Source organism: Lepidochelys olivacea (assembly GCF_965140295.1).
Source record: "Lepidochelys olivacea isolate rLepOli2 genome assembly, chromosome: 4".
Taxonomy (NCBI): Eukaryota; Metazoa; Chordata; order Testudines; family Cheloniidae; genus Lepidochelys; species Lepidochelys olivacea.
In genome coordinates, this window is record NC_140414.1 from 141,860,653 (window position 1) to 141,888,172 (window position 27,520).

General features: G+C 46.7%; 2 protein-coding genes across 4 annotated transcripts; both read right to left on the reverse strand.

Moving 5' to 3' along the window:
- Positions 1-1,805: 1,805 nt before the first annotated feature.
- Positions 1,806-27,144, reverse strand: UBOX5 (U-box domain containing 5). Of its 3 annotated transcripts, XM_084626009.1 has the most exons (6): positions 27,062-27,136; positions 11,494-11,605; positions 9,574-9,677; positions 6,897-8,091; positions 3,819-3,980; positions 1,806-2,725 (listed from the first exon to the last, which is right to left on the reverse strand). In XM_084626009.1, exons 2-6 carry the CDS (start codon positions 11,540-11,542, stop codon positions 2,520-2,522), a joined length of 1,716 nt encoding a protein of 571 aa, XP_084482135.1. In that variant the 5' UTR covers positions 11,543-11,605; positions 27,062-27,136; the 3' UTR covers positions 1,806-2,519. The 3 variants fall into 3 exon arrangements, with proteins under 3 accessions (XP_084482135.1, XP_084482134.1, XP_084482136.1); XM_084626008.1 differs by lacking the exon at positions 11,494-11,605 and having other exon boundaries at positions 27,062-27,144; XM_084626010.1 differs by lacking the exon at positions 3,819-3,980.
- Positions 18,125-27,158, reverse strand: FASTKD5 (FAST kinase domains 5). The gene is made up of 2 exons (XM_084626007.1): positions 27,062-27,158; positions 18,125-21,883 (listed from the first exon to the last, which is right to left on the reverse strand). The coding sequence occupies exon 2, from the start codon at positions 21,843-21,845 to the stop codon at positions 19,365-19,367; it is 2,481 nt and encodes an 826-aa protein (XP_084482133.1). The 5' UTR covers positions 21,846-21,883; positions 27,062-27,158; the 3' UTR covers positions 18,125-19,364.
- Positions 27,159-27,520: the final 362 nt, after the last annotated feature.

Here is a 27,520-nt window from a genome sequence, read left to right on the forward strand (position 1 = left end):
CTTGTGCTGTCAGGTTTGGGTTCAGCCTTGCTGCCAAGCCTGTGTTCAGGGGTAAGGGGAGGCTACTGGGTGATCCCCCATCTCCATGCAGCTAGTGGCCTGCGCTCCCACCCTGGGAAGCAGCCCCAGTGTGCGCCCCTTGCCGTCGTCACTGCACGTGCCCTGCAGAGGCGTGGGGCTGACACAAGAAGCTATGGGGAAATTGCAGGGAGCCTTGGTCAGGGGAGTCATTTAGGGAGGGTGGGGGTCACCTGCTGCCCCCTGGGTTTTGCACCGGGGTCTGCTTGCGGTGTACACCCCAGGCCCAGGCCGGGCACTTACCTGCAACACTGCACAGGCAGGTCCCTTTCTCCAGGAGCTAGGGTTCTCCAGCTGCAGTGGTCAGTTTCCTCTGTTGCACAAAGGCCTCTAGGGGTGGGGCAGGCAAGGAAGGGGTCAGTCGGGGGGGAGCACAGGGGTGCCCAGTGGTTGTGGTGAACAGAGGGAGCACAGAGCCCCCAGGGATGTGGGTGGGTGGGTGTGAGAGAGAGAGAGAGAGAGAGAGAATCTCCAGGAGAAGGGAGAGATGAGGGCACAGGGTTGTGCCCTGAGGGAGGGAGCAAGCAGTCAGTATGGGAGGAGCAGCTGAGGGAGAACAGTCACTGGGACAAGGATCATGATGGAGGTGGAGCTGAAGAAGAGTGTGGGGCTAAGTGCAGCTAAGTGGGTCTTGGGGTCTGTTTGCCCCCAGAGAAGCAGGGAGCACCTTCACTTCTCCCTGGGAAGAGACTGGGGACAGATCCCACTCAGCTAATGCATTCTCTCAACTGACTAATCTGCTCTCTGCCTTCCTTCCCATCTCTCCTTTTTTTAGGGTAACTTATACCTTGATCCTGCAGTGAGGATCCACGGGTTTGCAGGGGACTGCCCACCTAGAGTTCATGCCTTCATCAGATCGATAACGTGTGTGCAGCACTTCATGTAAAGTGTGCTAGCATGCTTTGTGGGCATCATCTTTTGCAGGAAGAACGGAGAATTTTCAGTACAGTTTTGTTCGATCGTGATTACAATGAGCAATTTAAAACAACATTCTACTTTAATGTCGTTTTGCTGTTTGGTCTTCTGTAATGTAATTTAAATGAAAATCCAGGATTATAACTGAAATTCAGGGTATTGGTTACCAAGTATTTGTAAGTTAATTTTCATGTGTTTAGGTTTAGGAAATGCTGAATAGTTATTGTGACTTTTCTGTTATGTAGTTTAAATGAATTATTACTCAGAGTTCTGTATTAATATGCCTAGTACGGAATCTATTTGTCAAAACATATTTCCTGAAATCTTTTTTTTTTTTGGGCTGTATAGTTACAGACATATTTGCTGATAGCTATTTTGGAACAAAATTACCAAAATTGAAACTGGTGTGATTATACTGTGTTACGTGCAGAATTTTTAATTTTTTGGTGCATAATTCCCGTAGGAGTAATATTAGCAAAACCCTCCAATAGCCACTTGATCCAAACATAGCCAGGCTATGCAGGTGACAATGGGTATTGAGTAATTTTCCTGAATGCCTTTTCTCAGCAGATACCTGTAAACTGCAGCCCCATGGATTTACATATCTGAATTTCAATTTTTAAAGTCTGTATAGACTGCAGAGTAGGTTACTGTGATCACCCCTTGAAAATATAAGGCTCTGGGGAGAATGTTCCTTTGTATCAACTTGTTTTTTTCCTTCACTTTTAGACTGAGCTCTGAAAAGAAACTCAAAAGGCGAGATCATTCGGAAGACTCACAAAGAGACCAATTACAAGGCAGAAAAAAGTAACTGACTTTAACCATAATTTTATTAAGGCGTAAATGTCTATCAGCCAGACGGGAGCCGGTCCTGTCACATGACAAACAGAGTGACATTGTGTGTAATGCAATGGCTTCTCTACAGTTCGTATGAGCAGAATGAGATCATCATCAGAGTTACTTACGCACTAATTCCAGCTCCTCTTTCCATTACTTACTGGTCTTCAGAACAGGGGACCTGTGTGCTCTTAGCCCAGCTGGGAAATTGCAGGGAGTGGGGGCAGGAAAGGGGAGAAGTCAGGTAGCTTGCACGAATTCAATCACAAGGACTTCACGTGGCCCAGGACTGAATGGCTACTTGTCAAATATTGAAATGGTTTTAAGTGACAGGGAAGCTAAACTCACACTTCAAAAGGCACCTATGCTAACCACTGAGCCGGTGGAATGGTGAAGTGATGGTGCGTGATTGGATGGATGTCAGTTTCATATAAATACATTTTCCTTGTTAAAGAAGCGTATGGCTTTATTATCCTTGTAACGCTTTGCTCTGGGGCGATGCTCTAACCTCCCCGCTACTTTGTAAGCATAAGAAGACAAAGTCCTCTTCAGAATTATGTGCACTCATCTGGCAAGCTCTTTAAAGGACCACGCCCTTGTACTATTCAATACAGGCAAGTAGAACAGCAGCGGCTCCAGCTCTCCCTGGGGCCTTTCAGCCAGCCATTTCAATAGCAGCACGCAAGAAGTTAAAAGTGGACCCTCAGCACGTCATGAGCGGAGACTGACCTTTTACAATTCATGCACAGTATCGTTAAGGACTTCTGCTTTTCAGCTAAGCAAGGACGACACAGGAGGTGGCCGCAGGGAAGCTGGTAAACAGGCTCCATTTTGAAATAAGAAGAAAATGTTCTATTGCAGGAAGCGCATCCTTGAACCGGCCGGCTACTGTGCTCTGGAAAGTTGAAAGAAGAAAGTTTTGTCAATGTTAATGCAAGTCAGTTGATCCTACAGCAACCGTGGCAACATGGTACCTATTCCACACCTGAAACTCTGGCACAAGATGTTAGATGGAGGCTATCACCCCGATTCTGAGGTGAGGTGCACCTACAAGCAGCTAGAGCTGCAAGCGCTCACACTATCTTGGGAATGGGCCCTGTTTTCCTTATAACAAGCTACCATGTCAAAACTCCAAGGATATTCCTCTTGCTTCCTAGCATTTCTGCTTGGGAAGACTAGATCAAGGTGAAGTTTGGTACCACCAAAATTTTATTGAGGACGAAAGCTAGCAAAAGAATTCTTGCTTTTGTCTAGGCTAAAAATCACCCCTTTTCAAACACTGGCATTTGAGTACTGAACTTGGTCTCTGTCAGACATCTGCACGGGTATCATACTCCACTGTATGAAGAACTTAACATATTTCCTTAAATACCACTTTGCTTTTTGTGCCCATAATGCCTAGAGCGGGCTATTCAGATTCCATCTCAATGGTGATAGCTCAACAATAGAACACACTGCTAGTGAAAGCAGCTCAGAAACCTGCATACACTATGGGAACTGCACGTGGTCCCCCGTCTCCTCCGATGGCACGAGTTAGCGTCTAGCATCTGATTTCTGACACACAAAATGGGCAACAGCTTCACGCAGCGGATGAGGAAGGATGGTCTAGTGGTCAGAGCGCTGCCCTGAGATTCAGGTTCAATTCTCTGCTCTGGCACAGACTTCCTGTGTGACCTTGGGCAGACCACATAGTCTCTCTGTGCCTCGGTTCCCCATCTGTATAATGGGGATAATAGTACAGCTGTGCTTTGCCAGGGGGTTGGGAGAACAAAGCATTAAAGACTGGGAGGTACTCAGATGGTTATTGCTAAGTAAGGCTTCTTAGGAGACACTTTGGGTAGATTTACGAACTACTCTATGTCAAAAGAAGGGAAAAAATGCACAATCCAACCTGTGGGAGTCCTTATTAAATTATATTAATACAAAATCTACAGCCTACCATTGCGCTTCTGAATGCCAAAAGTGAAACCAATCGGTTTGCTGCTTACCAGCTGGGGCATTTGCATTCCACGAACTGCTGCAGCCCCCCTCGCTATGCGGCTGCTGCTGGCCTTTTACCAACCTAGCTGTAAATGATGGCCTAGAGCTGAGTGCAGAGGTCAAGGCAATGTCCAAGCTTTCGGACAGCTTCTGTTCGTGAGAGACTGGACCTGCAGAGAAAGGCATGAGATCTAGAAATAGCCAGGTTTTGCGGGGGGAGGCATCAAGGGACAAAATAAAAGCTGCTTCGCTACTAAACACATTCTTAATTTTGAAGGGATGGTCTGAACATGAGACAAAAGCCTTTTTATTTCTCTTCAAAACAGTGTCTTAGGGCTGAGTTAACACACGACAGGCCAGCGTGTGAATCTACAGCGCAGCTGCGCACTAATATCCCGTGTGGTCACCGCTATGGCCCAGTGAAAGGCCCGGACTGAGACACGCAAAAGGACTTTTCAACTCTCATTTTACTTTTTCCCATGTCATGCGGTGGGGTGGGTATGCAGCCAGGAGAGCTCAGTTCTGACTCTGCCACTGATTCACTGTGATGGACTGGCCCCATCACTCTAACTCTTCGTGCCTCAGCTTCCCCACCTGTGAAGTTGGGATACTGATACCTTGCCCAGCTGGGTAAAGTGCTTTGAGATCTAGGGAAGACAAGCCCAATAGACATGCTACGATTTATTTACTTTTATTGCTTGGGACTTACAAAGAGGACTAAGGGAGTTAGGTGCCTGAATGCCATTGAAGTTTAGGCCCCGATCTTACAAATGCTTATGTGTCTGCTTAAAGCCTGCACTTCAGTGGCATTCAAACACCTAATTCCTTTGGGCCCTTTTGAAAATCCCAATCACCCTTTCTTTACTTCTGCATTTCGCTCAGCTTGGCCAGCTGACGCTAGACTGTTCAGTTTCACTTTCCGGTCTGTAGGCACTAGCTCAGCGCCATGGGTTTGGTTTCTAACGCTGATGGGGCATGTTTAAACCAAAAAGGAAATGCTGTTTGGGAGACTGGGAGAGTTCAGATCTGAACAGTGCGGCTTCAGCCCACCTTTGACATTTTCATGTACCTACTGTGGACGAACGTTCTCCATGCCACCTTCAACCCAAATCCTATTTGGTTTACATTACGCCTTTGCAGAATGTATTCAAGAAAATTCAACTCAGCTCTTCAGGGAGACAATCCTTCTGTGTTCAACACACTCATGTGCTGTGTGTGGGCCGGATTCCCTAAACTTCACTGCTTCCGTGGCTCTCCACTTCTCTTCAAATTACCCATGCCCACATAGTCTCTTCTTCCTTGGTTATTCAACTTCATTTACCTCTCTTTATCTGTGATGTTATTAAATAATATAGTAACTATAATTATGCCACACAACTGATAAGAAAGATGCAGAGCAAAATGGAAACGCATGCATATAAAGGGCTGTGTGTGTTCTGGAGTAAAGCCAGAGTTCAATACATTCTAGGTATTTCTGCACAAATGAGGAAGGAAATAAATATGCCAAGAAAAATGCTTTACATGACCGAACATGCCTGGAGACAGCAGGCCTATCATCCCCCTTGTGCTAAGCTGATCGTTATAGGACAGAGACTGAACGCGCTACTTGTTAAGAGAATGAAAAAGCAGGAGCAGTAGGTCCCATTCTGGAGGAGCAGATGCATTTGTCTTGTGCTTTAACCACAAAGCCATCCTTCCTCTCCAACCAGTGTAACTGGCTCAGCAGTCAAAAAGCTTGAGTGTGCCGTCAATCCACGATTGCTATCCAGCACCCCACGCCCAACTTTACAGTGACGGGGAGCCCGAGAGGCTGCCTACATTGCAGCAAGTGCAACCCAGCCAGAGAACCCACTTACAACATGGCTATCTCCTGGCTTGGTTGACAATGACAGCTTGTAGCACAGAAGGGACCTAAACGGCGTGTTAAAGCCTTGGATGATCAGTGGGACTGCTCACCGACCCAGGGGTGCAAAACTGGGCCCATAGTTGGTGACATGACAGTTGGCAAATGATTCACGATGACGAGCTCATGCCCAATGGCTCTGCTCACAGACATTTTTCTAACAGAGCGTGAAAGCGGCTAATACTGAGGGGGGCGATACCAGTGTCAAACGGCCCTCCCCCGCCCTCCCGGGACACTTGCTACAGCCCATTTTTAGCAACTGTAAAGGCTTCTCCTTTGGAAATGTCCTCTCTGGCTTAATCACCCACAGTCCATGGGTAGAACCTTCCCCTCCAGCCTTTCAAGCGCTGTCCCTTGGCCTCTAGAACTTCACTCCGATTGGACACACACACACTTGCTCTTTCTGCTATCCATTGGTTTTAAGGCTTTACGCTCCCTTGGCAGGGATATCCATCAACACAAGCATTTAGTGTTACTGACTGGGATGTGACAAGTGCTTCTCGAGCTGTGCTGTGTTAAGTAAATGCCACTTGGGGGAGAACGGTTAGGAATGTAAGCAGCAGAAGGGTCAGTAGAGCACATTTGTGATTGCCGTGACCTGTGTGAGCAGCCCACACATGATTCTACAAACCAGTTCATTCGGCGCAGGGAAGATATTTGAGAGTTTTCCCCCATTATGGGGACGATGGGCCAGCACGCTGCATGCCTGGGTTAGTAAAATCCCCATGATAATTTTTTTGCACAGGCTGCAAGAGATGATTTTCCAGCAGAGCAAAATTTGTCAATGAACTGAAAATGATAGGGACAAAGGAAATAAAAGACTAACGGAAAAATTAAGTGATCTGAACCAATTATGGGCAAATAAAATGGTGTAGATTGACACAGGCAGAACAATGAGGTCATGGACTGAAAAAAACAAAACAAGTAAAATCTGGCTATGAAAGAAAGAATGTGCTGGGTAGAGGAAAGGGGAAAGTCCGACATGAATGACACGCTAAAACCATTTCCATAATGTTTGGCAGGAGCAAAAGACAACAGCCTCAAAAAGCGCCCCTAGGTTTTGGTGTGAGAATCTGCAGGAGATGCGAGGATTAAGTGAAACCACATTTGGGATGGCGTGTGGGACTCTGGTCCTGGGAGATCAGCAAGGTGAAGAAACAGTGAGAATTAGGGAGGCGAGTACCTGTCGAGCAGTCCATTTGGGCCAAAGGCGAGTCACTCTCCGTTTTCATTTTTTTAGCACTGCTCTCGGAGGTAGACATGGCTAGTAAGTTTGTGGTAGAAAAATAAGAGGGTTCTACGTGGTTGCTGTCATCAGGGCTTTGCTCCATACAGTCCATTTTCCTTTTCAGAGAAGATATGGTTAGGGAAGAAGGTGTGACCATCCCTAAAACCTGAGCCCTCCCGAGGAGGTTGGTGCCCGGGATGCTGTGCTGTAATAGGAAGTGGTCTATCCTCGCCTTTAGAGAGGGGTGAGGGAGGGGCTGGGAGTGTTGGCTAAAGGCAACCCCAGTGAAAGGATCGCTGGGCACCCGACCCCAGGAAGCCTCACTCCGGTTGCATTTCTCCAGAGTGCTCTGGTCGATCACCTTGCCAGATGGCAGCAGCATTGGGAAGGGCATTATCTCCAGAGTGATGGGGTCCAAGAACTCTTCAGGGATATCCTGAACAACATCGACTAGCTTCTGGAGACTCTGCTGTTCGCAGTCAGAGTTGCTTAAGGGCACACACTCGCTTTCCATTGGGAACATGAAACCGGCACTCTGGATGCCCAAGCCCTGAGCCAGGCACGCAGAGGCCACTTGGAACACGCTGTCCATCACTTCCTGCGGGCACGACTTAGCTGGCTGTCCCCAAACCTCCAGTCTTTTAATGCAAGGGAGGCCACCTCCCGCTACGTGGGAGATGCAAATTTTTAAGTGCGATACATTGCTCAGTGAGGCAGGGCCTTTATTCCATAGGTCTTGAGATGCAGAACCAGGGTAGAAGACAGCGTCCATCTGATGGAAAGGAGGCCTTGGCTTGAAACCCCTATGGCTGAACGTCACTTTGCTTTGATTTTTTAGAATGGCTTTACCCACTAGTGTGAAAACGTCTTTGTCCGACACAGGCTGACCAGCCAGACCTGAGAACTGAGACTCGGGGCTGTTCCAAGAGCTTTTGTTCAATGAGGTAGACGTGTAAATGTCCAGCCCCGTGAAATTCTGATACCCGCCCGATGAGATGTCTATGTTAATCCTGCAGAGTTCTATGTTGAAGGGAAAGGAGAGAGTAACATGGACTGGGGGCTTGATGAAATATTCACTGCGAAAGCCCCGGTTTCTCTTTGCAAGGTCTTCAGAGATGAGGTTTTCAACTTCATAACCATCAGCAGAAATCTGTGTTTAAAGAGAAATGAGAGGATACTGGGCTTGATTTGACCCAAAAGAGGAAAGTGAGTTTGCAACCACTTTTACAGTATTTTTGAGGCATTAAATGATCAACTGCGAATAACAAAACTTAAAGGATGAACTGTGCGCTCTTGATTGTCTTCCCCAGGGCATGTGTGTTCCTGAGTTGTTAGTCTAGGGATGCTGGGCTCTGCAAACCCATTTGGTACAGTAGTGTTGCTCAAGACGTTAGAAGCATTCACCAATTATGACAGTGCAGCTTTAAGGAAATGAGAATTTAATTGAAAACATTTATTGTAAAGGATTTTGCCATAAATTCATTCTAGACTAAAATATGGAGGAGAGGCTAAATTCAGCACTGATGTAAGAGCAGGCAACTCCACTCACTTAATTGCAGTCACCTTGCTTGTACAGACCAGCAATGTAATCAACCCCATCTAGGAAGGGTTTTAAATACTGTGTAAATAAATGCTGCATTTTTCACAAGACAAAACCCAGGTTCTCTGTTGTTTCTGAGATGCAGTTTGGGGGGCCTTGCCATTCAAAATAGGCTTTGAATTAAGAACTAGGTAATCTCTAAGGCAGAGAGAAAAAGGTATCTGTCTATATTAAAATGTTGACTATGTAAGCACTTGAATAATGATAACATTACCTACCACCTTTCATCTGAAGATCTCAGAACTAATTAACCCTCAGAACTCCCCTATGAGGTGTAACAGTGTTATAACACCAATTTTACATAGAGGTTAACTGAAGCAGAGAAAGGATAAGGGCCAAATTTTTCAGAGTGACCTCCTAACTGGGGGCCCAACCTGAAATACCTTGGCACTGATTTTTAGCAGTGATGAGCACCCACAACTCCAAACGAAGTCAACAGGAGTTGCAGGTACCCAATATCCCAAATTACCAGATGCAGAAAAAGAACCCATGAGTCCTAACTCACCATTATACCACACTGCCCCAATTCTTTGCAATAAGAGTGGTTAGCTTTGAAGATGAGTCTTGAAGACTTGAGGGGCTTTCACAAAAAAATGTTATAAATTACAAATAAATTGTCAACACCCGCCCCCAAGCAATTCCACCCAGTTTTGCAAAATTAAAAAATCCTGTTGTTTTCGCTGTAACCTACCTGACCATGGCCCTTTAAGTGTGATGCCACAAGAGCATCTCTCTGCACATTACACGGAGATAATTCCAACAGACACTGCTCAGGTGTTTTCTGGGGGATTTCACCACAGAGCCTGGTGAGTAAAATTGGTTGCTTTTTCTTAGAAAGATTTGCATGAGCATCTGAGAATGCTCTTGAGCAAACATTATCTCAGACACAAATGGTGTAATGAGTGAGCACTCCTTTGTCTACTCTGTCCAGCAGAGACAAGGACTGCTTATTCTCTCCACCTAACCAAGGGATACCAGAGCCGACCCTCTATGCCTTAAGCCGCAGAAAACACAATGCTTTTTTATTTTTACCTTGTTGCAGTGAATTCTTGGCTTGAACTGTGGGAGGCAGATGTTTATTACCATCTTTGCAGTTTGAGGACTCAACTTCCAAGCATCAGAGTCAGCTAGTAAAACTAAAGGCAAAAGCAAAACATAAATGTTAGTTTATAGGAAAATAGGAGACTCTTGTGTAAACGGTTCCTGAGTCACAGGTGAATCGCAAGTCTGACTGCTTACAAAATGCAGTTCAGATTCAAGTGGGTGAGGCTTTTAGCAACTCATGAGAAACCCAAGTGAGCGTGTCATAGGTGATTCTGGGTTAAGATGCAAGATCAAGTTAAAATCATTTACGATTCAAAGGAGAAAAATGTCTGAGAAGGAAGCCTAGGGAATGAATGTTTTTATGAAAATTCTAATTTGTATATAAACCAGTGATTAGATGCAAGACTTATCAAAGGGGAGTGTGCTCTAGAGAGGAAGGGTTTGGTAGGGACTTAGTCCCTGCCCTGCCATCCATTCAACCTGAAGGAGTTTTTCAAAAGATGCCTAACTCTCAGCAGCCTAATTCCCCTTTGTGTCTTTGCAAATCTTCCCCGCTAAGACCTTGGTCAAATCACTTAACCACTCTGTGCCATAGCTTACACTATGCTCCTAGACGGCTAGGGCACTGATCTAGGAGTCAGAAGGCCTATTCTCGTCTCTGCCATCAACTTGCTGCGTGACCTTGAGCAAATCATTTTACATCTCTGTCCTTGTTTCCTCTTCCATCCTGTGCCTGTCTTGTCTATTTAGGTTGTAAGCAAGCAAGCCGGGGGGCAGAAACTGTCTGGTAGTAAAAGGTCTAGCACAATAGGATGTGAGATCTCAACCAAGGAATCTAGCTATTACTGTAATGTAAATAAGTAACAATGCACAGTGGTTGCAAGGATAAATGTTTCTAAATGCTCTGAAATCCTCAGATGAAAGTTACTCTTGAATGCAAAATTAATAACCATTACCTAATAGCTGCTCTCTGTTATCCAACAGATCACTTGGTGCTTTAGGAAAGGAGTACTTGTGGCACCTTAGACACTAACAAATTTATTTGAGCATAAGCTTTCATGACCTACAGCCCACCTCATCGGATGCATCGAGCTGTAGCTCACGGAAGCTTATGCTCAAATAAATGGGTTAGTCTCTAAGGTGCCACAAGTCCTCCTTTTCTTTTTGCGGATACAGACTAACACGGTTGCTACTCTGAAACCTGTCTTGGTGTTTTAGGGAGATCAACAAAATTCTGAGCACTGATCAAGTCAACTCTTTCAAACATGTTCAGAAAAGGAAGCCAGGAGAACACACAACCTTTTGCATTCAAAGAACTAAACAAACTGGTTAGACACGATTCTTTTTAAAAGTAAGAATTTTAACCTCTTAATGTGGGTGTAAACCTCATTGCTTGGAGCAATCTTATAATCACATACTTGCAAATTCTATCAAGAAAAGGGAGCCCTTTAAATGATTTCCAGTTGAGGGTATTTGTTCAGCCTAACTGGATTTTTGCAAGCGCTTTTAGGTGTACAATGGGATTATAAAATGAACTGAAATCAGGTCAGTGTGTAATGCTTCTTATACCTGTCTAGTAAACGTACAAGCATAACACAGCCTGAACACTGATTAAGTGCAGATGTCAGAATACAGATAAATGGTGACATTGGCTCTAAAGTCCAAATTCAACGTAAAAAAATCTCAAGTCATCCATGAAAGAGTAAGTTTGAAGCTTATGTTACAAATGCCTGTCTGATAGTTTTTGGTGGATCAGGCTGTGTTTGTTAAAAGGAGACCAGTGTGCTCACATACAATAAATGTCAATTTCACGTAAGATAAACAGAGAGGCATTTTCAAGTCTCTATTTAGGTTAAAAAGTGCAAGGTCTGCAATCTATAGCAGTGCCAGGCTTAATGCTGGAAATACCATCTCTCGAAAAGTAGAACTCTGTGTACATCTGTCCATTCTTGATCATGAAAGATCCTATGGAACTTTTGGCCCACCCCGTTCAGCAACCCATCGCTGGCAGGGACTAGCACTACATAATTGAGAGGAAGGCACAAGTCATTCCATAGTGCAGAATTACGTGATAGCCTGCTCATAAGGGAAGTTTCTTCCTAACCCCAGGCACTTTCCTGCTAGCTTCCATCCTAGGTTTAAATCCATTCAAAATATGTTTTAGCCCAGTGGTTTTCCAATTTTTTTCCCTGGGGCCCAATTGAAGAAAATTGTTGATGCCCACGACCCAACGGAGCTCGGGCTCAGGGGTTTGGGGTGTGGGAGGGGCTCAGGGCTGGGGCTGAGGGTTGGGGTGAGGGCTGCAGCTGGGAATGATGGGTTCAGGGTGTGGGAGGGGTCTCTGGGTGGGGGCAGAGGGTTGTGGTGCAGGAGGGGGTCAGGGCTCTGGGCTGGAAGTGCAGGCTCTGGGGTGGGGCCAGGGATGAGGGGTTTGGGGTGCAGGAAGGGGTTCCAGCTTGGGGGGGGGGAAGGGAGCTCAGGGCTGGAGATTAGGGCATGGGGTTGGGGCACGGACTTACCTCTGGCGGCTCCCAGTCAGCAGTGCAACCAGGGTGTAGAGGCAGGCTTCCCGCCTGTCCTGGCGCTGTGGACCGCACTGCACCCCAGAAGCAGCCAGCAGCAGGTCCGGCTCCTAGGCGGAGGTATGCAAGCGGCTCTGCGTGGCTCTCGCCCACAAGCACTGTCCCGTCCCGCCCCCAGCTCCCGTTGGCCGAGTGCAGAGCCCGTGCTCGGGGAGCCCGGTGGCTCCCCCCGCCGAGAAGCTGCACCCGCTGCTGGCTGCTTCTGGGGCACAGCACGGTGTCAGAGCAGGTAGGCACTAGCCTGCCTTAGCTGGGCAGCACCACCGACGGGACTTTTAACACCCTAGTCGGCGGTGCTGCCCAGAGTGACCTAGTATGGGGTGGCGACCCGAACTTTGAAAAACGCTGTTTTAGCCTGTCCATTGACAACACCCCTAGTACAGTGTAAGTGCATAGGCTTTTTTTGAATTCTACTAAGCTTTTAGCCACATGGACAGAATGTTGTACAACTTACGTAGGTGACCACAGAATACCTGTTTCCACTGGAGTGATTTCTGACTGAGGAACAAAGTGCACTTCATAGTAATTTTGAAAAGGGGGCGTGGCACCCAAAAGTGCACAGCTCACAGCAACAGACACGTGTGAGATGTCGCTTAATCTTCTCTTCCCTTATTGAGAGGTATAAGGAATATTCTGGTTGAGCGGCAATCCACTGTGAGTGACTGGATAGAGCTGTGTGCGTTTTGGTCAATGGGCAGCTCCTATTCCGCTCAGTTTAAGGACTGATTTTCTTTGAGCTGAAACACGAGAGATTTAAAATAAATGGTGCTACTATTTGAGATAAATGTTATTCAGCTCAATAGGGTATCAATAAGCTTCTCAGGCCTGTTGGCAGGTGCTGCATCTTCTGTATGCAAAGGTGAACTATACCTCCACTGAGGAGTGGGAAAAATTAAAACAGAAGTAGGATGAGGGGGGGAACCACACCCCCACCAATCCTTTCAAACCCCAAAGTAGTGATAGGTGGGGCTGGTAATATCACTTGCTGTTAAGGCTGCCCATCATTTTGTGTCATAAGATCTTTTTCTCAGTTGCTTATAACTTTGTCCAACTTTAATCATTTGGTTTTCCATACTGGGTGTCTGTTTCAGGCTTGAATATTGTGTTTTAAATTTCAGCTGCAACAGTTCAGCTGTTTCTGAGAGCAAGGCTGGGAAAACCTACGATTTGCACATGTTAATAGCTATGTTTTCTTTGAAAAGCTCTAGTGCCCCCATGCTTTGGAGCCAGGGACTCGAAGTTTGGCAGGGGAGTGGCCTTTGGGCCAGGGATGTGCTTTTTGCTGTTCTTGTGAAAATCTGCCCAAATGTAGCCAAATTAAAGCCTTTCAAAAAAACTTAAGTTCACACATGCTCAATATAGACTCTATTTTAGCAGCTAAATTCCACAAAGATTCCATCCACACTGGGCGTGCTCCAGCACAGAGATGGACAGGACTTTCCCTGCTACTGCAACTCTGGGCTGCTGTGGACTATGCTGGATCCAAGCACCTGAACTGAGAGCAGGAAGACTGTCTCTCCTGTGCTCTCAGGGCTCTCTCTGTTGGGCCCAGGGAACCTGACGAAGGAGGTTACTTGATTCAAATGCAGAGGGGACAAGAGTGAGTAGACTGCAGCAAGGAGCATGTTGGGATGTGGTGGGAGGAGAAGGCTTGGATTGGAGACTGGCAATGGGGTGGGGGGAGGGAAGACTGGAATTAAAGCTAGGCAAAGAAACTGGGAGAGAAACTGAATGTGTGTGTGTGTGTGTGTGGCAGTGGGGGTCATGATAAGGCGCTAGTAGGTGGGGGGAGACTGGGATTGGATGAGGAGGTGGGAGGAGACAGGGACTAGCTGGACAAGAGAGAGGCTGAGAACCAGTGGGGTTGAGTGGAGGGGAGACAGATCTGATGAGGAGTCACATAAGAACTGGGTTTGGCTGCACAAAAAATCTAGGACAAAGAGACAAGTGAACACTGAGATTGGAATGAGGCCATGGAGGGAAATTGGAACAGGGATCCGGTGGGGACGGGGAACATGGGCAGCATGAGGGACAGAAAATAATCAAATGAGGAGCCTGGTGTGGGGGGAGAACTGGGAATGGCTGAGCAAGGAGACTGGGAGGAAGAGTCCAGAGAGGTGAGACTAGGGACTTGCTGGGCCTGAGGAGTGGAGACTGGGACTAGCTGGGTAATGACATTGGGACATGGTAAGGTTGGAGGGGATGGTGCAGAAAGGATTGCACTTTGGGGGGAGGGAATGGGTTGCACAGGCCACCATAATTCTGACATTTGTTTGTGTGTGTAATATCACAGTAGGATCTACTGCCTCTACTCTACTGAAATATATCTAAGATTATATAATATTGCAGGATTATCCTGCTGAAGCCTAGAATGTCTGATGAGTCAGTGTGAAATGATGGAATCCTCTACAACCATAGCTGAGAGCTCTTTTTGTTCAGAATATCACCAGTTTCAATCATTCAATCATCATGTGAAAGAAAGAGTAGAATCAAATGAAGTAAAAACCTTAAATGAACCAAAGTATACCACAGAATCTCTATGGATAGTAATTCCAAGCTCTAACAAGAAGAATATAGCAGTAGGGATATATTACTGATCATCTGACCAGGATGGTGACAGAGACTGTGAAATGCTCAGGGAGGTTAGAGAGGCTATCAAAATAAAGAACTTAATAATAAAGGGGAATATCAACTATCCCCATATTGACTGGGTACGTCACCTCAGGACGGGATTCAGAGATAAAGTTTCTTGACACCTTAAATGCCGGCTTCTTGAAGCAGCTAGTCCTGGAACCCACAAGAGTAGAGGCAATTCTTGATTTAGTCCTAAGTGGAGCATAGGATCTGGTCCACGAGGTGAATATAGCTGGACCATATAGCTGGTAATAGTGACCATAAGATAAGTAAATTTCACATCCCTATGGTGGGGAAAACACCACAGAAGCCCCACACCGTAGCATTTAATTTCAGAAAAGGGGACTACACAAAAATGAGGAAGTTAGTTAAACAAAAATTAAAAGGTACAGCACCAGAAGTGAAATCCCTGCAAGCTGCATGGAAACTTTTTAAAGACACCATAATAGAGGCTCAACTTAAATGTATACCCCAAATTAAAAAACATAGTAAGAGAACCAAAAAAGTGCCACCATGGCTAAACAAGAAAGTAAAAGAAGTGAGAGGCAAAAAGGCATCCTTTAAAAAGTGAAAGCTAAATCCTAGTGAGGAAAATAGAAAAGAGCATAAACTCTGGCAAATGAAGTGTAAAAATATAATTAGGAAGAATTTGAAGAACAGCTAGTCAGAGACTCAAAAAGTAATAACAAAAAATGTTTAAGTACATCAGAAGCAAGAAGCCTGCTAAACAACCAGTGGGACCAATGGACGATCAAGCTGCTAAAGGAGCACTCAAGGACAATAAGGCCACTGCAGAGAAGCTAAATGAATTCTTTGCATCGGTCTTCATGGCTGAGGATGTGAGAGAGATTCCCAAACCCGAGCCACTCTTTTTAGGTGACAAATCTTAGGAACTGTCCCAGATTGAGGTGTCGTTAGAGGAGATTTTGGAACAAATTGATAAACTAAACAGTAATAAGTCACCAGGACCAGATGGTATTCATCCAAGAGTTCTGAAGGAATTCAAATGGGAAATTGCAGACCTACTAACGGTAGTCTGTAACCTATCATTTAAATCAGCTTCCGTATCAAATGAGTGGAGGATAGTTAATGTGATGCCAATTTTTAAAAAGGGCTCCAGGGGTGATCCTGGCAATTACAGATTGGTAAGTCTGACTTCAGTACCAGGCAAACTGATTGAAACTATAGTATAGAACAAAATTGTCAGACACATAGATGAACTTAATTTGTTGGGGAAGTGTCAACATGGTTTTAGTAAAGGGAAATCATGCCTCACCAATCTATTAGAATTCTTTGAGGGGGTCAACAAGCATGTGGACAAGGGGAATCCAGTAGATATAACGTACTTAGATTTTCAGAAAGTCTTTGACAAGGTCCCTCACCAAAGGCTCTTAAGAAAAGTAAGCAGCCATGGGATAAGAGGGAAGGTCCTCTTATGGATTGGTAACTGGTTAAAAGATCGGAAACGAAGGGTAGGAATAAATGGTCAGTTTTCAGAATGGAGAGAGGTAAATTGTATTTAACATATTCATAAATGATCTGGAAAAAGGGGTAAACGGTGAGGTGGCAAAATTTGCACGATACAAAACTACTCAAGATAGTTAAGTCCCAGGCAGACTGAGAAGAGCTACAAAAGGATCTCTCAAAATAAGGTCACTGGGCAACAATATGGCAGATGAAATTAAGTGTTGATAAATGCAAAGTAATGCACATTGGAAAACATAATTCCAACTACACATATAAAATGATGGAGTCTAAACTGGCTGTTACCACTCAAGAAAGAGATCTTGGAGTCATTGTGGATAGTTCTCTGGGGGAAAAAAAGTAAAAAAAGTTAACAGAATATTGGCAATCATTAAGAAAGGGATAGATAATAAGATAGAAAATATCATATTTCCTCTATATAAATCCATGGTACGCCCACATCTTGAATACTGCGTGCAGATGTGGTCACCCCATCTCAAAAAAGATATATTGGAATTGGAAAAGGTTCAGAAAAGGCCAAAACAAATGATTAGGGGTATGGAACAGCTGCTATATAAGGAGAGATTAATAAGACTGACTTTTCAGCTTGGAAAAAAGACAACTAAGTGGGGAGATGATAGAGGTCTATAATATCATGACTGGTGTGGAGAAAGTAAATAAGGAAGTGTTATTTACTCCTCATAACACAAAAGCTAAGGGTCACCAAATGAAATTAATAGGCAGCAGATTTAAAAAAAAAAAAAAAAAAAGTATTTTTTCACACAACGCACAGTCAACCTGTGGAACTTCTTGCTAGAGGATATTGTGAAGGCCAAGACTTTAACAGGGTTCAAAAAAGAACTAGATAAGTTCATGGAGGATAGGTCCATCAATGGGTATTAGCCAGGATGGACAGGGATGGTGTCCCTAGCCTGTTTGCCAGAAGCTGGGAATGGGTGACAGGGGACGGATTTGATTACCTGTTCTATTCATTCTTCTGGGGCACCTGGCATTGGCTACTGTCGAAAGACAGGATACTGGGCTAGATGGATCTTGGTCTGACCCAGTGTGGCCTTATGTTCTTATCGCTGGGATTTATGGTCTGCTGCCATCCAATTTTTAAGTTCTCAGCCTTTTTGACTTTATGAATTACACCTGTTTGGTGTACAGCTACAGTAAGGCACATATCTATGCTATATCAAGAGTCCTAGACCACTGGGATGTCAAAGGTACTTTAGCTAATTACCACCTTTACAGGACAGCTACTTTGCAAGCAACAGTTCATTGGTTGCAGGAGACAGACTGAAGAGATGGTGGATTGCTTGGTCCAACTACCACAGCTGAGCACCCAAACTGCCACCCATGCAAATCTCCCAGCACAATGCCCCAGTCATCACAACCACCCACTCAATTCAACTGGCATGCACAGAAGCCCCAAACACACACAGACACTCACCTCAGCACACATTCGCCACCTGCACAAATTCCTACATCTTCCACGATGGTCACTCGGAGGCCTAGAATGTCTGCTGAGTCAGCGGGAAGACATGGAAACAGCAATAAGGATGGCTGAAAGCTCATTTTGTGTAGCATGTTGCAAGGTTCAATCATACCTGGGCCCCGTGAGAACCAGATGGAATGCTGGAGACCAAAGGTTCAGTGGTGGCTGGACCGCGACAGCTCATGACAAGAAGCGGGACTAGCAAAGAAGTGGTTGTGCTTCCAGCCAGAGGCCAATTCTGGGCACAAAATTTGGGGCACGCGTACAAAGGGCAACACTGCATCACAGCACGTGGAAATAAGAGCCCCCATATTTACTCATATAACTTTACCAATTACACACAAGTGACAGCACAGGGTTTCTGCTGCTCGCATGGTTTATTAGTATGGGATCCGAAATATAACATGGTATAAGAGGAAGATGATAATTTACATACTGCTCCAAAATGTACTAGGACCTTTACAGAGCAAAGACCTATTCCCTGCCCCCAAAGTTTTTACTATCTAATTTTAGATGTGACACAAATAAGTATATCAACTAAGGGGACGACGACGACTAAAACCATCTTTTAATCTACAGAATAGACATGCTAGACAGCAGCAGTACAAGCTCCTGCCACACTGCCTGGTCTCTGTGATTCAACCCTGACTTGCTGGAACCACTTAAGATGGATAGTTGGATTTCTAGGCCGTTCAGCCTTTACCTGGGAGAGTCAGACTGCCATCAACAGGGCTAATTAGTACCAACGTAACTGGGGGTTGTGTAAGGTGAATGCCTCTCCACTGAGAGTGACCCAAGACCTATGTTCCCTCTAAGGCTTTGTGTGTGTGCACACATGCACGAGAAACCAATGGCCAACAGAGCGCAGTCCCTCCCCACACCCATCCCCCTCCTCTCCAGCACTCATGCGGTCAACCCAACCCCATACCACTTACCAGCTCCCTCACTTTCGCTGTGAGCCCAAGAAAGGGGAAGCCCTGGAATCCTTCCCATACATCCGCAAACTAGAAGCACTGGAAGGAGCCAGGGCACAGGGAAGCCTATTTCCCCGACACCCAGACCAGTGGCTCTAGGTGTGGTAGGTACCTATGGGCAAGAGGTGTCCGTAGCAGACGGCATATGCACAATTTAGAATTCACTGATTCTTCTCCAGGCGTCCTGACTGCATTGATACATCATCCTGAAGGAGGGGCTGGTTTTCACACACTGAGCAACCAAACCCACCGGCTCTCGCTTGAAGGGAAAAGTCTTATGTTGTGGATAAAAGAGTATGTTACCAGAGATTTTATTTGTAATGGAATCATTCTGGGATCTCCTTACAAAGCTGAACAAGCTTGGGATTTACAGCTGTAAGTGAGGCAGCAGGATGAACCTGCTAACGTGGTTGTCAAGTCTCTGCCTGCATGCTCTGCCTGTAAAACAGCAACCAAAGCTTAAAGTAAGTTACTCTAAGAGAGGGGCCATTTTAAACAGTGATGAGAAACAACAGACAGGAGCATTTGTATGGCTATTTCACTCTCTATAGCCAGGCAGATTCCCCTACAGAACTTGATTCAAGCATTAATTTGTCAAACAGCTTTTTGCTGACACTGTGATTCTTAAAGAACCGAGTCAAACACTTTGTGGTGCAGATAGCTCAGCTTCTCTGAATGGGTCCGTCTGAGCAAAGGAAACCATTCCCAAAAGGGCAGCTCGACTACCACATATCCCATTTTCTGTAGCTGCCTTCTTTTCAAGCTGTGCAGTCCCAACAACTGTTTAGAACCATAGCAATACTGGTTCCTGTTTGACACCTGAATGGCTAGCTTCACACCTCCAGGATGCGGCCTTAGCTGGGAGGGACAATTTTTAGGAGAGGTCTTTGATTTGGTCAAAGCATTCAAAATGGTGTCAGTCAGAGGAACCTCATATGAAAATGCAGAATGATTCCGAATGGGTGGAGCCTGCTTCTGTTCTACTGCCTCCTTCTGGCTACAAGTCTCTGTCCGAGTTTTATTACCCCCAAGTGACTTGCCACTGGGCTTCCCCTTCAGCAGCTGATTCATTAAGTTATCTGTGAGACTGACTCCAATGTCTTGCAGTTCTCCTTTAGCTCTTGTGGCAGCTTCTAAGTTAAAAGGTAATGGCTTTCGGTCTGTGCCCAAGTGGACCTCCACATCATCTGATCTAGTGTGAGGCAAAATCATGTGGTTTTTGACATACTGGGGTCCACCTAACATTACCTCAAGTAGAGAGACAGCTTCTGTCACTTCCGGCTTTACGCAGATTTCCTTCTTCGCAAAATTCCACAGCATCTCAGTAACCTCTTGCCGAAACTGTGGAGTAAGGCGATTACCTTTGTAATCTGGGCACTCGATCTCTACACTGCCATCAAGAGTGAACAGGTCCTTTCTAAGCTCAAATTTACTCTCCCTGGCTAACTGAATAAACTCAGCACTCAGAGCGTAATCTATCAGGTCATCTAGGAAGTGCCCAGAAAATGCCAGAGCCAACAAACAGGTGAGGAGATGTTCTGGGAACTTCTCAAATTCATGCAGCTTTCTGTGCATCTGGTCTATGAGGCTGGAGTAAAACCTCTCTGCATTAGGCGGCTCATAATTCAGGTATCCGAATGACCACAAGAATTTAGCAATATCTTTGCTACGGCAATACATCACCCTGGAAGGCAACAAAGAGGCTACTGCATTCATAATCCCTTCATCAAGGTAATGCAAGGCTGAACAAGCAAGAGTTATGTGCATGACACCCTGTATGCCTATAGTACCAATCCGAGGAGGAACGACTTTCCCAAGTTGCTTCAAGAATTCTAAATGATCGACATGAGTATAGCGGAACATCTTAAGTACATTCACTAAAGCATAATTGCTCATGTCTGCCATCTGGCCTGACACCTTGTCTCCAATTTTTCTCATGACATGCTCAGAAAAGGTACTGTTGGACTTGAAGAACCCTAAGGAAATGGTGCCCACTTCCTCCAAGTTGAAGGAATCCAAATACTTCAACACTAAAGTCTCCAACTTCTGCATTAAATCTTGGGGCACCCTCCGGCCTTCACCGATGATATAAATCAGCTGAACCAGCTGAGGCAAGGTGAGGTCTTTCCAGTGCAAGTTAACATAGCTGAAGGAGATCTGTAAATAGCGAGGCACGCTGCGTCCCAAGCAGCGCCACAGGTCAGCCACCAGCAGTAGCTGATCCAGACTCATGTCCCAGACCCTACGGCAAAATTCAGTCTCATACACTTTCAGCATGGAGTGGGTTGGTGGAATGGCTAAACGGATAAAGGCCTTTAAAATGTCAGTGAGTTCTGAGATGCTAAACAGCTGGATCTTTTCAACTCCGTAACGACACAGCATCATAAACTTAGTATTGGATCTCACCATCACATGCTGCTGCACTGGCGAACAGCTCAGCTTGCAAAAGTATTCCACAATGGTTCCTGGGATCAGGCCATTCTTAAGTACAGTTACTTTATGTAATATCAAGTCACCTTCTTCTAGAGGAAGGACCTGCAAGGTCTCAGACTTGTCATAACTTAGAGATCGGTATTCGGGTCTGTGCTGCTGAAACATTCTGGGATCTTCCTTAGTGTCATAGGCCTCCACATCAGCATCTAGCAATTTGTCTTCCTTGGGCTCCAGTGTGGCTGGAGGCTCTGAGCTGGCCTGTGTGGAAAGAGTTTTATGGAACTCCAGATCCAGCAAGGTGTGTTTTGTGCTTGATAGACTTCGAGAACAGCTGATGCTGTACTTATTCTGAAACTGCTTAGCACTGATGGTGGAGAATTCATTTACAAATGGCCCTTCACTATCTTCAGAGTTTCTAGCAGCATTCTGATGGGATGCAGTTTTGGTTCCTGTGTAGGCTGATGGATTATAAAGTACTCTGTACTCCAGAGGGTTCAGCAATCTGATAGAAGCCACAGCTTTCGCATCGGTGTTGCTCACTTCAGGGCTCTCATCCTCCTTTTGTTTTCTACTAGGAACTCTCTTCTTGGCCCCGCACTTGGTTGTAGTTGAAAATGCAACCATGCTGCGAACTCCGCCTGGAAATCTTCGGCATGTTATCATTGTAGCCATGGATCACAACTTACTGGGCTCAGAATTGTCTCCGGGTACTGAAAAAAGGGCAGATGAAGAATGAGTGGCTTCCATCTATCATGATGCATTTTTAAAAAACATAACCTTTAACACTATAGTAAGTAAGATGGTGAGAGAGACTTGGTTTCTCACATGGTTCAGAAAGAATTACTGAGTATCAGGTGTTTTCCTGCAAGTCAGCAGCTGAGTGTACTGTCCAAAACTATCACACGCAAAATCTACCCAAGATCAACGACCCCAGTTATTTTGCACAATGGAAGACCTGCCGCATTATAGAATTGATAGGACCGGCAACGCAACTGTTACAAGACTTATAAAATGGCTCTCAGGTTAGGGAAAACATTTCTGTATCTTCAGTTTGTGAAAGGACCTAAGGTACTTTTAACTCATTTTTAAAACTGATTTCAAGCTGACAGCATCCCTTTGACATTTTTATAACTCTATCGTCAAAGCTCTAATAATTTCATTAGATTGTGTTTCAAATGACTCAATTCTATTAAGAAGCACCAACCAGAACCCCAGTAGTTCTCAAAATGAGGCCCAAGGATAAGCATTGCTCCACAGATGGAAGTATTCTGAGACTATGTAATGTAAGGTTGGGGTATTGGGATGGGAGGTGGATACAGGAGAGGGTCTCTCTCTTACGAAGTGGTACACAGAATGAAAGCTGGAGTGGAACTACCCTGCCAGAAGGATTGGCACCCTACCGCCAAACCAAAAGTAAATGGCTGTTGTGAGTGACTGTTAACACTGGGAGGGAAGAAAAGCAGCCCTAGAATGAAGGGAGGGCAATGAAAAGCACGAGAGAAACCCTCCAAAGTCACAAGCTGCTGTTACACTATCACACACTGAAAATCAGTACTTAGAAGAACTGTAAAGATACCAAAGAGAGTTCCATTCTTTAGGCCTGGGGAAGTTTTCTGCAGGTTTAGATGACGTAATGCTTCAAATGCTAGTCACCACCAGGGGCCTTGGCTATGAGTGCTCTCACCACTGCTACTGCAGATGGAAGGCAACGATGGGAAAACTGCCAAAACAAAAATCTAGTGTAGCCATCCTGGGTAAGCAGCCAATTTAGCCTCTTTAGGATGAGTCAGGTGGTGATTAGTTACAGCACCAGGTCACTGCTATGTGTAATATATACTTCCCCCGCCTTGTGTGGCTCACGCTGAGGAGGTATTAGACAGCCATCTTCTAGCATTTTCAACTTCCTTAAAAGCTCACTCTCTCTCTTTCATTACTTAGAAGAAAAATGTGTTGGAACTCCAGGATGCCAAATAATTAGGGAAGCCAAAACTCGGCGAAGACACAACAACAGCAACATGTATTAGCTTCTGTGCTCCTCTGCACAAAGGCCTCCGACCACAGGGAGGGTAAGCTGTTATGGATGCCTTTATGACTCTGCATACAAATAGAGCTTCCTGACTGAGGACAAGCACGTCAAACCCATGACAAGAAGAAGAAGAAGAAAAGCCTAGTAAATGCTTAGCTGAGTTTTATGCAGAATTCCCCAGCGTAGCAGCAATAAAGAACAGACCAGTAGTGCCCTCTCACAATGCTTCATTTATTCTACTTTTATCATTTATCCTACTTTTCTTAGCCATGTTGCACAGGGTGCCTCACTCACGCTTTCTGTCCCAGGAAGAATGGCAACTTGGAGGTGGCAGGAGGAGGTATAGGAGAGTGAGAAAAGGTGAAAAAACAACTTGGGTGAAGAGATCGAGACCACAGGAGAAAGCAAAAGAAGAAGGGAAATGATTATCATACAAGAAATCAAAGCAGGCAAAAAAAAGATTCAAGAGAAAGAATTAAGGAAAAGATTGCTAGAAAAGAGGACAATTTATTTTTAAAAAAATATATTGAACGGTAGATAAAACTCATTTGCAGCGATTCCTGTCCAATACCTTATCTGTGTCTAAACTGCATTGGTTAGGGCAATAACGGTGTCTTTGTCCATGTCAGCACAGCACAAAGTTAGATGTCAGTGCTGAACCCAACACCAACCTTCTCATAGCAATTCTTGCCTTTGGTAGCCCAAGAGCAGATCGGTGCTATGCAGGAGATCAGACACGAGAGCACAATGGTTCCTTCAGCTATGAATCATGGCAACGCACTGTGCTTGGGCCTTAGGATGAAATGTTGCTTTCTGCAGCATTAGCCAATGTGTGAGAATGCCACCCAATCCCTGTAATCTATCAGATGCTCTGATAAAACAAACCAAACAACCCCCACCCACCTCCCAGTACACGTACAATAAAAATAAAGCAAATAGCCATTACATATTGGCACAATGCAGGCCCCAGCAAATCCACTGTCAAAAGTGAGTAGGACTCTTCTCTCTGGCTTTCCCTATCAATGCCTGCAGAACCCAAGATTTTGTTTAAAAACAAGAACATTTTTAGCTCTTAGGGTTGTCAGGGCAACCTTGAGTTGACCGTAACTGACACAGAGCCATCCTCCCAGGTCTCCAGATAGATAGCCTGGAACGGTAGAAATATGATCTGTGTAAGGCCCAAAATCTGGCCCCAGGGCATAGCCTGAGTAGTTAGCATGTACACTGGGAAGCACCTTCTCAGCGGAGGCCCACCCATCTCTGAAACCACCTCCTCTTCCAGCACTCTGCTGGAGCTTGAATTAGGTGAGCTTTGTGTCCCAAAATAAGCTAGTCATTGACTGTCAGACCACTTTAAATGTAGGACACGCAGGTTTCTTTGCAGTCTATTTTTTGGTCTATTCTGTGTGCTCTATATTAATGATTCCACTAATAGAACGCACACATTCACTGATGCAAGGGGTGCTATCTTTTAAAAATAAATTAATCTACTTTGCTCTTCTATCCAAGGATCTCAAAGCACTTTGCTACTGGTAGTGAACTAACCTTAGAAACTTTCCTATGAGATAGTTATCCTCATTTTACCCAGAGGAAAGTGAGTCACAGAACCAGTCAGTATGTGCCCATGGTCACAGAGCTCACCAGAATCATGCTGAGAATCCTGTTAGAATAGTTTGGTATGAAGCTTTGTAAAACAAATCAGAAGTGCTTTGGGAGGTACTATGTAGAACTAAGAGTTTATTCATCAGTCCCTTGATTTCAAATCCATGGAACTAGCCCTCCAGAGAGCCAAAAGAAGAACATGGAGAAGAGAAGGAAAGAGGAAGGAGAGGGACAGAGGACAAGAAATGCCAAGTCTTGAGGGAAAGACACTTTAGAGCCTTTCTTGCTCATCACTCAACCTATGTTACTCCCATCTTCAAATCCCAACTACATGCTAGATGAACTTTCAAGCTAGAGGTGTCCTTCATTTCCTCCTCCTCCTCCAAATGTATTTTCTTTTATAGGTCCCTCTGCCCACCACCAGGGATACATGCCAGCCTCAATGCCCCCTTTATTCCTTTGTGCTGCTCACACCTTTGTACACTTTCCTGTGCTCCTCTCCATGTGTAAACAGCCGGCCAACATCCCCTCTTCTCTCCATTCAAATCCCTCCTGGAAACTCACTTCTGCTGTGTCACGTATGAGAAGCAAGTTAAAGAGCAAACATAACTGGACCCCTCAAGCTGCATGCATGTATGTCTTATGGAAGTCCCAAGAGACGACATTGTCTATCTTATCCTTCCTCAGCCCCTTCCTTCTGACCCTCATTTTGTGGGTCATGCCTAATACAGGCTCCAATCCTGGAAGTGGAGCTGGATGGGTGAACCCTTGTGGAGCAGGGTGACAATGGTTCCAACTGTGCTGATTAAGTTGCAGAACAGGAGCCTCAGACTAGATGTTCTACGGGACAGTAACTGTACCTTTCTGGGAGTCCAAAGCATCTAATGCACTTTTGGAAACTCAAAAATTACAAATGTACGCTTGATAACTAACATTAAGAAATCTTTGTATCATTCCCGCTTGGAGTACATTTCCCATCACAGTCTCACTGCTATGTATCAGATAAGTTATGTATTATACCAGTGCCCGCGGGACCATCCTGCCCAGCCCTTGAGCTCCCAGCCGGGGAGGCTAGCCCCCAGCCCCTCCTCCACTGTCCCCCCTCCCCTGCAGCGCCGCCGCACGGGCAGTGGGGCTGTGAGCTCCTGCTGCTCTGAGCGGCATGGTATGGGGGCAGCAGTGATGGGGGTTGGGCAGGGTGTCCTGGGGGGCAGTCAGGAGACAGGGAGCGGTTGGATGGGGCAGAGGTTCTGGGGCGGTCGGGGGGGTTGGATAGGTTGTGGGAGTCCCGGGGGGCCTGTCGGGGGGTGGTGGATAGGGGTCGGGGGGCAGTCGGATAGGGGGTGGGATCCCGGGGCAGGGCGGTTTGGGGCGGGGGGTCCAAGGAGGGGACGGTCAGGGGACAAGGAGCAGGGCGGGGTTGGATGGGTCGGGGGTTCTGAGGGGGGCAGTCAGGGGGAGGGGGTGGATAGGGAGCAGGTGCCAGGCTGTTTGGGGGGCACAGCCTTCCTCACCCGGCCCTCCATACAGTTTGGCACCCCAGTGTGGCCCTCGGGCCAAAAAGTTTGCCCACCCCTGTATTATACACTATGCTAGCCCCATAAATTAAAAACGGAAGGGAAGATATTATCTCCCAACAAATACTAGGACATTTGGACCCGCGTGTTAAAGTTCGGTGTGAAATTGCACATTTTATATGGGATTCAGGTTCGGTTAAGAGTAGGGTGACCAGATGTCCCGTTTCCAGGGGCTTTTTCTTACATTTTACCTATTCTTGCCTCTTACCCCCCACCCCCTGCCCTGTTTTTTCACAGCTGCTGCCTGGGCCCCCCCGCTAAGAGCAGGGCTGGCGCCCGCAAAGCGCCTTAAGGACAGAGGAAAGGCTGGGCGGGGGGGGGGGGGCTTCGTGCGCGTGCACCGCCCGGCAAGGGCAGCTGGACGTGCACACGCACGGGCCCCACGCGCGCGGCGGCGGCGGCGGCACCTGCGCAATGGGGGTGTGCGCGCGCGCCAGGCACGCCCGCCCGCCCCGGCCCAGTGCACGCGCAGCACACGGGGAGCAGCAGCAGCAGCGCCGCACACGCGCCGGGCGCCCGTGCAGGAGGCAGGGCGCGCCCCGCCCGCACCGTGCGCGCGCTGGCTGGAGGCGTGCGTCTGCCCGCGCACGCGGGGGCCCGATAAGGGCCCGGCGGTGACAGGGGCACGCGGCGGTGGGTATCGGGGCCTGTCCCCCGGGGCCGGGTTCTCTGCCCGCACTCACCGGGGCCGCGCCGCTCGCTGTCTCCGTTGCCGGGTCTCGCCCGCCTGCCTGGAATCACCCTGCCCCGTCGCCGCCGAACGCTTCCGGTCACCTGACCCGCACGCACTTCCGCCGCGACGGGAGGCGAGTGGGGCCAGGCCGCGCCCGTCATGGGGAGCGCGGTGCCTGCGGCGTCGGCGTGGGCCCGGCAGAGGGCGCTCGCTCTCCGCCCGGCCGGCTCGGCCCCGCCCCGCCCTGCCCCGCCCGCGGCCTGCGCTTGTGCCCGGCCCCTGGGCAAAGGCCGCGCCGCGCGCCTGGCTGGGGGCATCAGCGCCAACGGGGGTCACGCCCCTGCCACCTGTTGTCATGACAACGCCAACGGGGGTCACGCCCCCGCCACCTGTTGTCATGACAACGCCACGCCATTGCCACGCTTTGTCATGCCTCAGCCATGTGGGGACGGGGTAACACCGGGGGCGG

Excerpts from the sequence above, each read along its gene's own strand:
- UBOX5 (XM_084626009.1), bottom strand. The coding sequence starts at position 11,542 with ATGATCAAGAATGGACAGATGTACACAGAGTTCTACTTTTCGAGAGAT. Across the intron at positions 9,678-11,493 it reads GTTCTACTTTTCGAGAGATG|TTTTACTAGCTGACTCTGAT; the intron begins GTATTTCCAGCA and ends TTTTGCCTTTAG. Across the intron at positions 8,092-9,573 it reads CAAGAATTCACTGCAACAAG|ATTTCTGCTGATGGTTATGA; the intron begins GTAAAAATAAAA and ends CTTTAAACACAG.
- FASTKD5 (XM_084626007.1), bottom strand. The coding sequence starts at position 21,845 with ATGGCTACAATGATAACATGCCGAAGATTTCCAGGCGGAGTTCGCAGC.